Source organism: Dromaius novaehollandiae, chromosome 1, assembly GCF_036370855.1.
Source record: "Dromaius novaehollandiae isolate bDroNov1 chromosome 1, bDroNov1.hap1, whole genome shotgun sequence".
In the NCBI taxonomy this organism is placed as follows: domain Eukaryota; kingdom Metazoa; phylum Chordata; class Aves; order Casuariiformes; family Dromaiidae; genus Dromaius; species Dromaius novaehollandiae.
This window is the reverse complement of record NC_088098.1, coordinates 106386834-106404507: the sequence shown is the minus strand read 5'-3', so window position 1 is coordinate 106404507 and position 17674 is coordinate 106386834. Positions and strand designations below refer to the sequence as shown.

The 17674-nt window shown below is 36.9% G+C and overlaps 1 protein-coding gene across 4 annotated transcripts in view; it reads right to left on the bottom strand.

The window, feature by feature from the left end:
• Positions 1-17674, bottom strand: part of GBE1 (1,4-alpha-glucan branching enzyme 1) — a 160445-nt gene that overhangs the window by 68936 nt on the left and 73835 nt on the right. For all 4 annotated transcript variants that reach the window (XM_064523189.1, XM_064523195.1, XM_064523202.1 and 1 more), the window contains one exon: positions 216-331. In XM_064523189.1, coding sequence (XP_064379259.1) covers positions 216-331 — 116 coding nt within the window. The remainder of the gene's footprint in view (positions 1-215; positions 332-17674) is intronic.

Genomic DNA, 17674 nt, shown 5'->3' with positions numbered 1-17674 from the left:
GTAAGTTTCTTATTTTAAAACAAGGATATTTTGCAATTTTATAAGCATGGGATTTTTTTTTTATGCCTAATTCCTAATCTATCCATGTATCAGCACAACAAAATATTAGCAAATCTGGCAATTTCTTGGAGCATTCAGTTAATTTTTATATTACCACTTCTACAGCAATAGAGCTCCAACAGGATTGCTTAAATTAACTTGCTTGAATTACTTACCAATCCCATGATTATGGTACAACATAGATGTAACACCATCAAATCGGAAGCCATCAAAACCATAGTCTTCTAACCACATTCTCAAATTAGACAGAAGGAACCTCAGAACTTCCCAGCTGAAATAACATGAACATTTTGTAAGCTTTAGAAACCCTGGAATCAAGTAGATTTCCTTATACAGTATGTTCCCCACTTGCATACACACTAGTTATACTAGACGTTTTACCATTTTAATGATTGTCTTCCCCCCCACCACTTTCCTCCGGCATTTTCCTAAAAACTTTAAGTCTTCCTTGAATCTCTATCCTTTACTGAATTTAATTTCAAGATGGAAGATGTATTTTGGAAAAAAAGTCATCAGTTATCTATATAGACATCCATGCTAATGTTCTAACACAGATAATATGTTTTAGTATCTATATTTGTGACATTATATTTGCCTCTCTAAACATGATTATATTCTGTGGGAAAAGATCTTACAGAAATAAAATGAAAATAATAATAGGCAAAGGTTAATCACTAGTATTTCATGTATTTAGAGCAATTTCTAGGCCTAATAAAAGCTTTTATTTCTTTATTTAAAAATCTTACGTCACCAGTAGATACCTAGCACCACATCACCCACTGTATTACAGAACTCATTTAAAGAGCTAACCAACTAATGAAAGTTGAAGAGGTATTTTTTTGTGATCAAGAACAATGGGAATGGGGTATAATATACAAAATAAACAGCAGGCATGAAATCACAAATATAAAAGGGTTTCCAAAGCAAATAAGCATGTGGAGGCATTTGTGAACAAAACTCATATCAAAGAGATAAACAGATATAAAACAGATTTCTTGAACTCCAAATCCTCTCCGCACTCAGGACACATCTTGGGAGCTTCGTATCTTGCTCCTACCATTCGACCCTTGCACTACGTCCTCAGCACAGGCTGCTCCAGGTGCACCTCTTTCTCTGCAAGGGAAGGCTCCAAACAGCTCCCCTGCCTGAAGCAACTTTGCACAGTGTTTTGAAACTTTTTTTTCCTCGCCCATATGTCTTCAACCCTTACCAATTTCAGGACTTGCCTTAAATCAATTTCCTGACATAGCACAGCTACAGTCCCACTCACTACCGACTTTGCAGTCAGAGAGAAAGGCACTTTAGGTAGAAGCATGCAGGACAGGCCCCCTCTGAGGGATAAGAAGGGGTGGTATGCTGAGCACATTAGTCAACATTACCAATATAATTCAGCTGTGCACTTGTTGGCAGTAACCAGCAAGAAAGACTCTTTGAACATTTCATTTCACTCTGTTCAACAGCCTTCAGAGGCCGTGCACTCACGAGGCAACTACAACACATGGAATAAACTCAGCTTTGACAAAACAAGCCTCTCCACCATCCTTCCTTCAGAAGCTTCCTCATATGAAAGGTGCTTTAAAACTGGAGCTAAGGGTATTAAGTGAAGGCATGGGAAAACACTATGAAGTACAATAGCTGGTAAAATCCTTATCTCACCAAATGGTCAATTCCTATTTACTTCACTGGGATTAGAATATTTCTTCTTGCCTTTGTATGTACTGCGCACACATATACCTGTGCGTATAAAGACAGAAACATTACCAAATCAAAAGTTCCAAAGTTGAAATGCCAATCAACGTATTGTCTCAATTCTGTATACCTTTTTAGGTATGCATTACATGATATTTTTCTCTGAATCATCCAGCTGACAAGATAACCCAAAGTAGGGATACGTAGGTAGCCTGTCCACTGAATCTCTCCAATATATTTATTATTTCTGAGGTGAGATGATTTGCAATGAATGAACAGTAAGAAATATATTACATATAAAAGAAAAAAGTAGATCAATTGTCACAAGCTCGAGCCAGACTTAAAAATTACTTTTCCTCATTACAGAGTGCTTAACTTCAAGGTTATAAAGTTCGTAAAATGGCGAGATGATTTGTACATTGGCGAAGTACACAAAGAAGTCCCAAGATCGGTAGTAAATATTATTACTATTTCCAAAAGGGCTGTCACCCAAGAATGATCTTTGGAAAAAGATAGAGAACCAGTGTGAAAATAAAATTGTAATGGCTTCAGCATGGGCAAGTGACTACAGATAAGAACAAACAGTATGAATTTGAAGCAAAGGTTTAGCTAGACAATTGTTGAGATCAAAAATACGAGTAGGAATGACAGATGTTTTCCAATCACCTGAATGGGGAGGAGAAAGAAAAACTGTGTATTAAATAAATATGTTTTAACTGATTTTAGTCTAAACTTGGAAAAATTCAGAATTTTAAGATAGTTTCTAGGAATAATATCAAATCTTAGCAACCATATTGTCCTCTAAAGTAGTAACAACACAGCTTCAAAACAAGAGCCAACAACGAGAATAACTTTTTTTGAAACATGAAAACCACACGAATCATGTTGAGGCTCAGGATTTCATCCAAGTAAATTTGTTTGCAGGAGGAACAGTGTTAAAAACAGAGAGCAAGTAACCTTGCAGAATTCCAGCAGAGGCCAAAATCATACTGCAATGGAAATATACCCACCATACAAGCAATAACTCAAACATTTTTAAAAGAAGTAGATTTTCATAATTTTACAGCCAGATATGGAAACAGGACAGCATTCATTAAGAATGTAATTTCTTTTGGGCAAAAGTCATATCTTAAATTATACCCTGACAGTCTCTCACAGTTTTGCATACCATAAAATTGAGGAAGAGTTCTTTCTTTGCATGCATGATCTAAGAGGAAAATATATGCTGTATTATCATTAAGGAACAAAATGATTTATACTATAAGAAATTTAAATAATTCAGAATTCACTCTAAGGACATCATTCAAAACAAAGAATGTCAAAGAGAAGTCTTGGGTCCCCCCCTTGGGGCCAACAGCTCACACATTTTCAACTGAGAAATCTGTTTTTAAAGTGAAATGAGCACATCTAGCTAGATGACCTGGTTTCACAAGGTGATAAGGAATTTAACAACTTTTCTACAGTAAGTCAGCAGAAAACTTATAAAACTGCTTGTAAGTCACCACCATTATTTACTTTTTTTCCTCCTGAACTAACAAAAAGAAAAAAATAAGTGATTGGCTGTAAGAATCTTAAATTCCAATCCATGACAAATACGAAATATTTGATTGGAAGTTAGTAATAAATTTAAACCAGCTAAATTTTGTCATGATGGACAAAAGCAGAATATTGGGTGCAACTAAAACAGTTTGAAGGTGCAATATGAATCATATTCACACTGACGTTCAAGAACTGTATTTATCATCATGCATTACAGAAAATGTGTGGAACTGCTGACAAGATAAGAATCTAGACATTTATGATGATTTACTTGTCTTCAATTCTTAGCGTATAATTAACTTAACACACAATAGCACTGAATTGTTGAAATGTTAAGCTCCTTTTGGAAATTCAACAGTTGACTGGCCCATATTCCACCAATGAATTGCTGTAAATAATAATAAAAAAAATTGGCACTCAGCCTAATAATATTAATTTGCAGTAAATCTGATTAAGTTATATTTTGTGAACTAAGTATATGCAAAACGTTCAGATCTGATACTGAGAAATGTTTTCCTCTCTGTTAATCAGCATACACCATTTTATCTGTTATTTAGACACTTTGTTTAGAGTGATACAAAAGGGTAACAACTTTAATCCTGTCTGGAAGAGGTTAAAAAAAAACAAACAAACACACACACACACACACACACCATCTGTATAGTAATAAACCATCTGTATTTCCACCTCTTTCATTTGGATGGAGAAGCAATTGCTCGCTATCCTCTACTTGCTACTGTCACCAAGATCCCAAGTTATCTGCAGCCACAAGAGACCTAGAGGCAAAAACGCTCCAGGTACTGACTTTTTAGCCAAGGCACAAGTCTCACTAACATGGCTATGCTACTTTTGATACCCAAACTCAGAATTATATACAATGCGGTTCTATGTGAACATGTACATCTCTACATCATTCAGCAGAACATGATACAGATGTGCACAGACCAAACAGAGCCGGTGCCTGGCACAAAGCACAATCTAAGCAGCATTTCTGTCTCTGAAATGAACTGTGCCATAAACAAACAGAAAAAAGAGCCATTCTCCTGGGGCACAGTATAAGCTGTAAGCAGAAGGAGTCAGTAGCAACATGTCACTTCCACCGTATCAATCCCAAGAAGAAAGAGATAAAGCAGGGAGAAACTTTCTTCACAGTATCAACCACAGAGGCACAATTGTCAAGTGTTACTTCTTCCAGACTTGGGATCTGTGGGAGCGCATTGCCTGTCTGAGCTCAGTACAGCTAGAAAGCAAACATGCTGTTTCATTGCTGCACCATTAAGTGTGCTCACATTTCGGAATTAATAATCAGACACGCAAGATAGTTTTTAAGGAAAAAAGCTTACAGTAAAACAAAGAATACTAATTACTCTTATTGGACAGATATCATTATCACAGAAGTGAGAAGTTGCAGGACACTAAAGCTCTCCCGAACACACCAAATTTTTCTTATTTTTAAATAAACACAAGGTAACTGACAAAAATCCTGAAAACATAGTAGTATAAAGAGCTTTTACCGTACAACTTCCAGTTGCAGGAGGCATTTAGCCAGTAAAAGCTTTCAGAACATCATTTTTGCAATATTCTTGAACTGTTCTTCAAGTACCACCGTATTCTGGATATCAGTAAAATAAATTAATATGATCAGATTCATGCTAACATCTCCACTATAAGCCACCTCCACGATAAGCCACCAACCAAAGGAACAATCCATACAGTCACACTTCCTTTGATGAGAGTTTTCGCTGTTGTACTGCGAAGGTGAGTTGGGGGCCAAGACAGAAGTTGCACGCATTATTTGGAAACAACTCATTCCTGCCTACCACAGGACGAGGCATGAAACTAATATTTTCAATAGTAGTAGATCTTTATTCACATGAAAGGTTGGAATGATGTCACCTGTGTTGCATGTATTCTAGCTACACTTTCTTCAAACCAAAAGCTACAGAAATTCTCTACTAGGTGTGACTACCTGTGGTTGGTATTCTGCCTCCAGCAATGGCCAATTTGAAATGCTTAAGGGACTTCTCAAGAATAGGGAAAGCCACAGGGACAGTTTATAATTCTCTCTCAGCCTCCCACTGCTACTGGCTCAAGGACTTCCTTAACTGGATGCTCGGATTTTTAAAAGAGCTATATCTATAGCTCTATCAGCCATATCAGTAGTAAAAGTAGTCTCTTTTCTTCCCCTGAAGCCTCTGAATTTAAAACAAATATTAGCACTATATCTGTTCCCACAAGCTTTTTCCCCCCTCTGTTATCAAGTATCTTGATTACTACCCCACCATCTTCTCCTTCCCCACTTCCTGCCTGTGATCAACTGCTAGTTATCACTTTACCTATGAGTTTTTGCTTGTTTGTTTTAAAGAGAAATGGATCCATATCATGACCCTTCTGTTTCACTTGATTAGATGATGCTTACATTGCTACCTGCATAGACTTCACAATTTTAGAAGTAGACAATTTATCTTCCAAGGTACAGTAAGGATGTTGACAGCGTCAAACAAAAGACTTGTAACCTTTCATCTTTGCTCTGCAAAGCAGCGTTCTTTTAAATGACATTCCAAATTAAAAAAAAAAAAAGCAGCACATTAAATAACACAAGTGACTGTATATTACATCTCTTTCAGCGTTTATCTTCACTTAAAGTCCCCCAACAGAGAAAAAAAAAAAAAAAAGTCTCAAACTAATTAGATGGCTTAGACTACGGATTTCATGGCCAACTTCTGTTCCAGCTAACGCAAAGTCCTCGCTTAGGAAATCTTGATTGACATTGCAAGCTCTTGGGACCCAGCTGAAGAAGAACGCACACAGGTCACTGAAGGTGGATAAGAGATTTTGAAGAACCACAACTACCACACAATATTGCTATGCTATTGCAATAGAAACCTTAAAACCTGCTCAGGTTCATACATGAGTAAGCAGCACTCTGATGTTAGTAACAGAAAGAGACCTATGTTAGGGACACATGAACAGAAAAGCCAAGCTCTGTGCCAAGATCTGGAAGGATCTGCACTATAAATAAGTGAATGAGTGAATCAATACATAACTATTGAAATATTTAATTCAGATATTTGAAATCACAAAAGACAAGCCAAGTGGACTAAGAGGCAGGCGTTTGAAAGTATACTAAATCTTAACCTTTGGATGTACAAGGACAGCATCACACTGAGGCAATCCTAGACTACTTGACTTGCTAAACACTATCCCATTTGTGTCTGTCCTAGATCATCACCTTACTATTAAATCTTGAAAAAGTTATGGGTCTGTACCAGAACAAGCAAGGAATTAAAGGCTAAACTGGTCAGAACTACATAAACCTCCCCTGAGGCCAGAAGGGAACACAGTGAGTATTCTGAAAGTCAGAAACACTGGATGAGAAGTTAGGATAGGGTCTCATGATGACCTTGTGATTGTTAAAAATAAAATCAAATTTTCTGTATTCTCCCAGTCAGTAGAGTAGTGTGGCCTTCAGGAATGTTTTGTTAATGGAACAACAATGAAAAAAAGCCAGCCAGCCATCACAGACTTAACACAACAGGCCAACAGGAAGGAATGCATCATTCCTAAATAATCTTGCCACAATGAGATGACGAAACAACATACAAAATGGTTGTGACCTGTTAACAGTCCCTCTCAGTCTGTTTATGCTCAGGTATTTCAGAGCCTCATTCCCAATATTAAGTTTACCAGCTGTAAGAGCAGCACTGGAGCTAACAATACCCACCACTTGTTAAGATCACTGTCTACAAAACCTTCAGGTGTATAGTGATTGGCATCACTAAGCCAGATAGCAATTTCCACCAGGAAGTACAAATCCCACAGAACAGCAATGCAAAAACATCAAGATTTTTTACTTTGCTTTTGTCTTCAACATAAAATGCTGCTTGAAGCTGGTAATGGTCACTGATACCAATTTACCAGTAGGAGCTGAACTTCCGGTGAACCACTTGGGAAGCAACTCTCTTAACTAGAGTAGCTGCCATTATGTAGTTGATTCTCAGAAGAGTAAAGCTTCCAAATGCCTTGAGAGTAGGGTAAACAATATTGCAGCTTTTTACAGGAGAAGGCAGACGCAACCTTCTTTGTTTCAAGACAAATGCAAGCACTAGCAACAGGCTTTAAAAAAACTACCAGTATTTTCTAGACGTATCTGCCTTTTTCCCCCTCTCCCTGAAAAGCAGAAGACACTTGCACTGCAGACCTAGCTGACAAAAAGGCAGCTGAAGCTAACTGAAAAAGCTCTTTAGTGCAATCTAGTGTTTTTAAAGGCTAAAGTTATTTAGACCAAAGTTCTTTGATTCAAATGACAGACCTAAAGGTTTTGGAAAGATATGCTCCTTTTCCTTCATATATGAAACACAGAGAGTGAGCAGAGAGAGTGAGCGTTTATCCTGAAAGAGGATCTTGAAATATACTGGAAGAGGCTAAGGGGGCATTCTATTCCTTCATTCTATTTCTGAGAATTTAAAATAGGAAAGAAGGAAAAGAAAATTTCAGTGGCATAGTGCTGGATGAAGAATGTGTAGACGACTACTGTAGCATTTAGGAAGAGTCTGAAATATATAAAAAGAACATTAAAGTTCCAAGAACTAGATTTCTTTTAAACCTTAAAAAGACTAATCCATACTCCAATGTTTCTTAAAACACACTAAATGATTCTGGTAATAATCATTTTTAAACAGATTCCAATTCCAAAGTAGCTTTTTGAAAAAAAGAAAATTATGCTGTAAAAGAAAAAGCCAACTATGGTATAGATCCACTCCATATTATTACTTTAAAAGTGCTGACAGCATATATAACAGCATCTAATCTTATATTCTCTAAAACCCATCATAAATCTTCAAAAGAAAACACTTTTCAAATGTCACCTTGTATTGGTGCTGTCATTTCAATATGAGTGCCCTCTATCCTCTATCATTCAAAATTGCAACATTCTGGAAACGTGGTGTGCTCTTTACTGAGGTCTACACTACTGCTGCCGTGTAGATGACTGTCCCAAGAAGAGCCTGACTCAGGAGGTTGTTACGGATTCTTTGCTCCTTTCATTCAGTCTTATTTTGAATAGCTATTTATATTAGTAAGGGCATAGAAGTGTGGATGGAGATTTTGAAGCCTGACTTTTAAAGAATAGCGAACTGAAACTGTCTAGAGGTAGCCACTTAGCACAACTTATATAAAACTTGCTTAGCATGAGTAGCTAAATTTGCTGAAGCCTTAGGCTGCACTTAGATAAAATAATGAACTTTTACTTAGTCCAGTAAGAAAAGGGCCTCAGAGCTGGTTCAAGCTAGGAAGATAAGGAAGTTACAAGCAGTCTGCATTCCTGCATCTCACACTCTGAAAGGGAGGGTGTCAAGGCTTTGAAATAAGACCAGTGTAGGGCATTAGGACCTTGAGGGACAAAGCCTTAGCTCACTGCTGGGGCAGTGTTAATTGTTATGATTTAGAATCACCTCCTCCTCAGGACCTTAAGGCACAACAGTAAGACCCAACAAAAACAGAGGTACAACCGTCATCAGAGACCGCAAAAAACAAAAATAAGGAGAAAAACAGCTTACCTCAGAATGACGATGAGACCCAATGAGAAGCAGGAGACCCCAGACCAAAAAATTACTATTGGTCTAACTACCACGTGAGGGGTGGGAAATGTAAGTTGAAAAAACTATAATTGCCCAGGATTTGTTTATGTTAGGGTCCCTCTTCGGAGGCACCCAGCTCAAGCTGTAATTACTGCACGCGCATCATTAAAAATTAATTATTTAATTTGTTTTGATTTGGCTCTGAAATTTTCTGCGGGAACCTAGGGTCGGGCCCTGTTATGGTGGCCGACAAGCCTAATTTCCTTAACACTTACGTTAGCTCTGATATAGAGAAACATGCATTAGGTGAATAAGGACAAACAGTACAACATTTTGTCTAGAGAAAATTAAAGATAATAGAAGTTAATCATTTCTCCATTTTACAGGTTCTCCCAAAGTCACCATTATTGACTGAGGGGCCACACTGCTGTGTGTCCTTAGCAGTCGATTTCTCTAAAGCTCTAGTAAAGGCAACGGAGAGAAAGACCAAAAATGCACTGTGAGAACTCCACTCTAAATACGGGAATACCAGTTGTCTGTGCATCTCATTCCAGATCAATCCAGCTGCACCTAACCTACACACAGAAACATGCAACAGCTGGAAAGACTGAGTTATAGTTATCTGAAAACTGTTTAAACGAGATTTACACACAAAAGGCAAATTCTGTTAGGCAACCGCCAGATCTCAGTTCATCCCAGCAAAAGGCAAGTGCAAGATCCTGAGGCATGGGTCAGGAGATCATTTTCTTTTCTCTGCACTTCTCAGTTTTCAGATGCTTAGCATTTAATCGATGTTTTGGAAAGATCCATGGGTTTAATCTAGCAGGTCAAATTCTCCATTAGTTATCTGTTTTCTTTTGCTAATGAATTACACATGTTTATGAATATAGCCACCTAACTTTACCAAAATGTCATTTGCACAAAAGAAAGGAAGAAAAAAAAAAAAAAAACTCCTCTAAAAGGAAATATGACTATATATAGGTTTATTGCATCTAGTAAGCAACAAAGTGTTCCACACTAATTTCTCAGCTTAGCCCTAGCTATACCTGGTGGAATAAACTAAAGAATATCAAAAACACATTCAGTTATTTGCCTTAAAAATTGAAGTAATAACTCAAGTATTACTCAGTAAAGGTTATGTCCTAAGAAATGCGAATATAAAAATAGCCTTAGAGGCAAGGCAGGCATGCACTTATTATAATGAAATTTAACATTCCTACTGCTTTTTTCCCCTCAGAGGGCTTCCCTAAGTAAATAGGAAAAAGAAAATATAAGTACTGAAGATAATTACCTGTAGTTTTAACAGAGCCTCCAGAACACACATACATTTTAAAATAAGGAATATCTCAAAAATAAAAAGCCTTCAGAAGTGCCGATAATAAACAAGTAGATTTCAACTATAATTTGGATAATATTAGCACCTGAACCACATGTTTTACATGAGTAAAATATACACTAAAAGGCAGCTTTGAGAACTTTTTATAAACATTTAAAAATTATTTTCCTCCCAAAGTACTTTTCTTAGTATTAAATTTATTCACATAATCAACCCCGCAAATTAACAAGCAAAATTTGTTGTTATGCAGCATGCAATTACATCAGCACTCCAGAGCATTTTTGAAATATACCATTCAAGTTTTGCACTCTAAATTAAACACCTACAACTTAATGTGATCCACAGCTTCTATAACTGAACTGAGATCTCAAACATTTCTAAGTAGTTTACTGTTCAACACTAGGTGCACTTTTAATTAAGCCTAACTGCTCTTAAATTGACCATTATCCTGAACCTTCCCCAGAAAACAGCACCAGAGCTAGGAAAAAAGAGGACTGATGAACAGCAAGACATTTAAAAAATGAAGAAATAAAACTGTTCACTCTAAGGCATTGGGGGGGGGGGAGGAATTTAAGATTTCCTATTACTACTCTTGTACCTCATAAAACAGAACATTTTGGAAACTCCCAAGAAAAGCATAAAAGAAGTTGATGCAATAAGTGCAGACTTCTGTCTTCAACTTTGAGAAAGTCCCAGGACTAAACACATCATTAAGTATCCAGTTTTCCAAAAATTAAGTGGATCAATAATTGAGAAGTCTTTTCTATTTACAGATGTAGTGAACAATAGTTTCCACTGAACAATGGAAACTGTGGTAACAGAAATAATTAAGTAAAGATGTTCCAGGATAACACTACTGAAACCTTATTAATTGACCCTTCAGTGTCCCAGTGTCCATGTGCTATTAAAAGATGCACCTTAAAAAAAAAAAAAAAAAGATAATTAGCCTGAAAAGCCAAAACCAAAACATTAAACTTCAAGCAATTAATTGTGCCACCTACTTCCCCAGCTTTGAACATAGCAAACCCAATCTCATAAGGAATAATTAATTACTATAATATACAGAAATTTGAAAAGGGGGCAACTCTTGGATTTATCATCCTAGAAATTGTATTTGGCAAGAAGATACTATCTGAATGTATATATCTCCATATATACATACTTTAGTCTTGCAGAGAATGACATGCTGAACCCCTGAAGTCTCTGCTGTCCATCTGTACTTTATTGACTAAAAGTCTACCCTTCTCTTCCTCACCACTAGACTGTCAGCAGCAACACCAGATCAGTAAATAGAGAACAACATTTTAAGACAGCCAGAAGCGTTAATGGATCGGTTATCAGTCATGAACCAGTAAAGACATTACAGGTGTCTTCTGAAATATTGACTCTATGTCCTGGACAGTAATTTACCGATCCCCTCTGAAAATTCAAGGTAAGTTCACTCTTTATAACAACATCAGCTAATACACATCTTAGATTTCTTCCTCACACATTTCCAGCTTGCTATCCTCAACATAAGCAATTGCCCTGCATATATTCCAAAATCCTCTTTTCAGCACTATGGGACAGAGTTCCTCAGTTACATTACAGAAACTTCAGCACAAAAGGCAGAAAAGTTTGTACAGTGAATCATTGCCTTTATCATGAAAAAAGGGGGGTATGTGGGGGGGAATTCTAGTGGAAGGCTCAGAGACCCTAGAGTTTGTCTTATATCATTCCTAGAATCAAATTCAGTAAATGATTGTACAGGTAAACACAGCCATCTGGTAAAACTGATTTACACATGCATCAATCCCTATTATCTTTCAGTAAACACAAAACACAAAGCTGTTGCACTTGCACAAAACAGCATAGGAAATATGAAGTACAGAGTTAACAGTGCAATCCTATGTAACCGTAGTGCAGTATTTCTCCATTTTGTTGCACTTGTTAAAATACAGTTCTTCAGGACTGTAATTAAAATATTAACTCATCTCATATTGTATCCACAGAGTTGAAAACCTGCACGTTTTACTGCTGTTTAGTATGCTTCATACATACTTTTTCATGTAAGAGAATTGAAAAAAACAGGTTTATAATCAAAAACACTCAGATTTTTATTTCTATTTCTTCCTAGATACTATTGTTTCAGCTATACAATTTATTTCCTGAACAGTAATATATGAACAGTAAGAGCATTTAAATAGATTGTTGCAGTAATTGTGTACTACATAATACGTAGCAAGATTATTATTTGAGCAGTTTCTGCAAAACTAGGTACAATGAGTTTTGCTGTGACTAACAGCAATACTGTGGTTTTGCGTACTTTCCTGGTTTAAAAAAGTTAAGCACCAATGTTAAAATCTTTCACAATCTCAACCAAAGCTTAACATATCTAATATCTTCTAAAGCCAAATTCATATGTTCCACCAAATACGTATGAGAAAGATACTCTGCCAAACTGCACATTCGGTTGCATTCTGACTAATCAACTAAAAATAGATTTAAAATGTGACACTGGAAAACAGTTTCCATATCCCCCTGCTTTCCATAATTTTTACAGTTCTTACATTTACTAAGCAATCTTTCAGGTGGAGCATCAACCCCAAAAATGGTCAGGAGCCCTCAACTACTTCATAGGTTTCAGTTTAATATTCATAGAAAATGAAATAAAGACTCTTCCCCTTCAGGATAGTGATAAAAAGCCTAAAACTCTTAAGTAACAAACACTGAAGCTACAAACCAGAAAGCAGAGGGAGAAAAAGCAGTTGAACTCTTTGGGAACTTGTTTCTCTCCACAGTTTGGTTCATGATTTCTGATTACTCAGATTCACTAATCCTGCGATGATAGAAAGCTTCTAGGAATCTAATGCCAAGAAGTAAATTTCAAAACAAAAAAAAGCAACCTCCACTGGGTGACCAGCATTTTCTGAGCCTTTCTTGCCAACTATTTGTACTACCACTACTCAGCTTCTTGCCTTTCCCAAACATTCTCTAATGATTCGGACACCGCTTTCTTCTTTAATAAATAATAATAAAAAAAGGATTTCCTTGATTCTTATCTATTTTCAGATTTCTTGCTGTCTGTAAGACCAGCTTCGTGCTTAGCAATGTAAAAACCTATGGCATTTATTTCCTTAAGTGTCAACTTTAAGTACTTGTTTTTGAACATCTGAGCTTAATCCATCTACCCTCAGTTCATCCATTACTATTATAGTTGCAGTAGAACCAGTGAGTACTTTCTATATCTTTATTACAAATTCTCTGATATTTTTATGAGCTTGAACTCTAATTATCTCCAAGAGTTATTTCAACTGCATATTGGTTTCAAAGACAAAGTAATTTTGACATCTAAATAACCTTAAAGAGAACATTCACGTAAAGTTGAGTGCCTCCCTGCATTTTATGACAGAATCAAGAAGGCTGTCCCATCTAAAACTGCATCTCTGTCAGCAGCTACAGCTGGCAGCACCTTGGTCAGACAGAGATGGCTACCTCTTGATGCAGTAGGCTGGCCAGCTTGGTTTGATATTTTGACCTCCATCTTTAGTTTCCATCAACTTCCATGGACAGGAACTTAGTCTTTATGCCGATCTATCAGAGGCCATTCCTCAAGAAAGCATGACATCCATTTCAAAACTGAAAGTAACATGACATTAACTCCTCTATTCCCAAACAAGTACTTGAAAGTGCTTACTTGCTAACATTCACAATGATTACTAAAATGAAAGGAGGAGGAAAAAAAAAAAAGAAAGGATTTTCACAGGCATGAAAGAGCTTAAACCTAAGCTTTAGGATTTCAGCTTTTTAAAGCACTTTGGTGCCTCTACAGTCACCTTTGCAAAGTCTGGTCTATTAGAAAGACAATGATATGGACATGTGGAAGCACCATCTTAACAGTCAATCTGTAATCAAAATAAATTACATATATTAGCTTTGGAAAAAAAAAAAAACTCACTACTACATCATGAGCAGCATTTTCTTTAAACTTCTAGTTGTTAAAAAACAATCTTTGCCAGCCAACTCTAAATCCGATACTAATGCATATTATGGGGGTCTCTAAGTGTAGAACTTTCCTAAAATAATTTAGTGAAGAAAGACTGGTGGGAAAGAGACTGAAATCAACATAACTTTAGTATTTTATGTCATGAAAAATAACTTTTACCTCTGTTCCTACTGTAATTACCCTAGAATCAATGTAACAAAAACATTTATCAATTGACCAAGAATCTAGCTTGTTGACAGCTATTTCTTTATTACCTTTAATCTATCTGGAATTATGGCCAAGATATCTCCCCAAAGAATACACATCTGTGATAAACCTGACCTGCCACTGGAAGTCATTGCTACTGCATAAATGCAGCTGGAAGAATATTAACTGTATCTGGCTGTAAATTCTCAAATGTTGCAGAAGAGAACACGTTAGTACACAGAATAAACCCACACTTGGGATAATCAACTCTTTTGTATATGATACACTAATTCTTTAACTTCCCCTGTAATCTCTCCTCTCCAGTCTCCCAGAAAGGGATCACTTCTGTGTCCCAAAGCCTGTATGGCTCAAAACTCAAAGGAAATTGCTTAGCTGGGAAAAAGCTGCAAGAAAGTCTTTAAATTAGAGCTATGCAAGGTTTAAAAAAAAAAAAAAAAAAAAAAAAAAAAAAAGTAAAGCTGCAGAGAAGGACAGGTTTGCTGAGGTAAGGATTGTTAGTAGAACAAGGATTCAAGAAAAAAACCTGGAAAGATACAAAACTGTAGAGAAAAAGTAAGATGATGACAACTCAGCACCATCAAAGAGCTGTTACAGTGAGTAGTGGAAGCCTATCTTTTCCTACCTAACTGATGCCCACCTGGCCAGCAAAGACTCTTCAGCTGTATTACTGAAAGTAGCGAGCAGACTAGTAGCTTTTAAATCCTACCCGTCTTTTGTGTGTGTGTTGATCAGTAACTGTTTGGAGTTGAGGATATCATCCTGCTTAGAGTATCTTTGCACATGATAAAACATGCCTAAATAGAGTCACCCAGAGATGTACAGTAAGAACCCACACATGCCATGTTACCTGCACTTTAAGTCGTTCTGATATGCCAGCTACCATTAAGTCCATGAGGCAAGGACTGTAGTCTTTAATATGGCACCCCACAAGGCATCTACTTACATCAACTCAAAATGCTAAATATGAAAGAGTGAGTTGGTAGTCTATCCTTTTCTTCCTGGAAACTGACTGTTACAAATAGTGGTGATGCTCCCACATTAGGCTACAGAAATTCAGTTCCACAAAAATTTGGTATTTAGAAGAGCTCAATATTCAATTGTAGGCTATTTAGCCCTTAAAATTTCTCTGAACAGCTAAGATATGAGAGTTTTGAGCCCAGACGGATACCTGAGTCCTAACCAAACACTAATTTCTAAAGGAACATTCCCCAGTTCAGTCGATCTACTATTAGGTCAGTGGAAGCCTTCATGCAAAGATAGAGTGAAAAAGCTGGTGACCAGAAAGAGTGGGAAAGTTGGTTACCTGAACAAAGGAAAAAGCTTCAGATAAAGAACAGCTGTTTAAGGAAAAAATAATGACCTTAACAGAGGCTGCAGGAAAGGATCAACGTGACTTAAGGGAGTTAAATTCTTAAGTGAAGTAAGTTAATCTCTCTTAATGTCAACACCAATGGACCTTTTCTTCTTGTACGATACAGCCTGAGGTCTATACAGGATTTAAACACTGGGTGGCAGAAGAGGCCATTGTCTCAGTGTCCAAACACAGGTGCACTTTGCCATTTCAGACGCAAAGGAGTATCCAAGGTATTCGCATGAGGCTGGAACACAGGACATGGAACAAAACCTACAGGTAACCCACACTGTTCTGAGAGGCAGCTGGAGGACTGGATATCTAAAAGAGGACTAAACATGCGTTTAGACACCTGCATCGCTCTCCAGACTCTACTTCTGCTGCATTGACAGCAGGCTAAAAGCAGTTTGTGAACCATAAGAGTTCATAACTCATTTTAAGGGAAACAGAAACAAGTGTAAGACACTGAACTACAATTTGCAAGAGTTCAAGCACTACTTCATGAGCAGCAAGACCAAGTTGGAGGGAAAATTTAGTCACAGAGCAGGGGACCAGTACATCTGTTGCACTGATGTATATTCTGTGGGACAAAGCACTTATGCTCTGAACCCTGCCTATAGTGTTTCAAAGCACCTTTGGCAGGAGCATCACTTGAGATGTCTTGGGCAAAGCTTCATAAAACTGAAGAGGACAGAAAAGGCTAAAGGAAATAACAGATTTCTCCCATCTTATGACTTAGTTAAGAGAAAACTGCAGTTCCTTTACAACATTTATAGCCTTTACTCCCAAAACAGAAGGAAAACATACCACCAACAAATACAACCAAATCAAACCTGTACATGGATGGACCAAAGGATTCCCACTTTGGTCACAAAATAACACACCAGCACAGAAGAGGCAGTAAAGCATGGAAACACAAGACATAGCCTAAAAAGTATTGGGAACATGACCTCAAGACGGAGTCTGGGGCTGACTGCTGGCCCAAAGAACCCAGTAACGACCATCACCTCTTGTCAATTATATTGCTTCAGCCAAGGAAGCAGGACTTTGTAATTGAAAGCAGGATGGAAACCAATCTCTGATTCCCATGACAAATTCTTCTTGTAAACTGAGGAACTTTAAATTTTGCCCAAGTGCTCAGGTTTATTGCTGAAGTTCATCTTGGACACAGAAGTGTAACAGGATACCTATTGTCCCTTAAACTTGAATTAAGTGTAAAGATCTAACAAATCCTAGTGAGAGAAGTGGAATACAGAACCTTAAAAAAAATATATTAAAATAACACTTTTAGATCTCAACAAGCCTAGAAAAGGCAGCACTAGTTAACACATTTTAATTAGGTACTGTTGAAAAAAAAAAAAGAAAAAACAAACTTGTCTTTGCTAGGTAATAGTTTTCAATTCTTTTAAAAATTTTTGTCTGATTAGTATTTTAGATATAATTCAGGGGAGTGGGGGGAAAGGCAAGATATTCCCCTTCCAGAGATATAAAGTCTCATTTTAATAGGAATCATGACAAAAGATAGAGAAGTTTATTTTAAAAGTGTATTGCTAAAGTAAATACCATCCCCAGTCAGGGTTGGTTTTTTAGCGGAGAGAGGGAGGGGGATAGAGAAGGGGAAGATTCTCCAAACCACCATATTTTAGGGAAGGGGGGAAAAAAAAAGTCCAGTTCCAGACTGGGGCAGGAGAAGGGGAGAGAAAAGAAGATTTCAAAATTATGAAAGTGGAAGCTTTTTAATAAACCCTTTCTGATTCGGGAACAGGAATATATATTTCTTAATTAAAAAAGTAAAGTAGAAAACATTCTTTTACTGACCCAGTTATTTTCCCCAAAAGTTCTTATTTTACTGAAATTGAGATTTTCCTCTCTTGACAACTTTAACAGGATAAAGACTTTAAAGGTCTTGTGAATTTTTAAGGATAGAT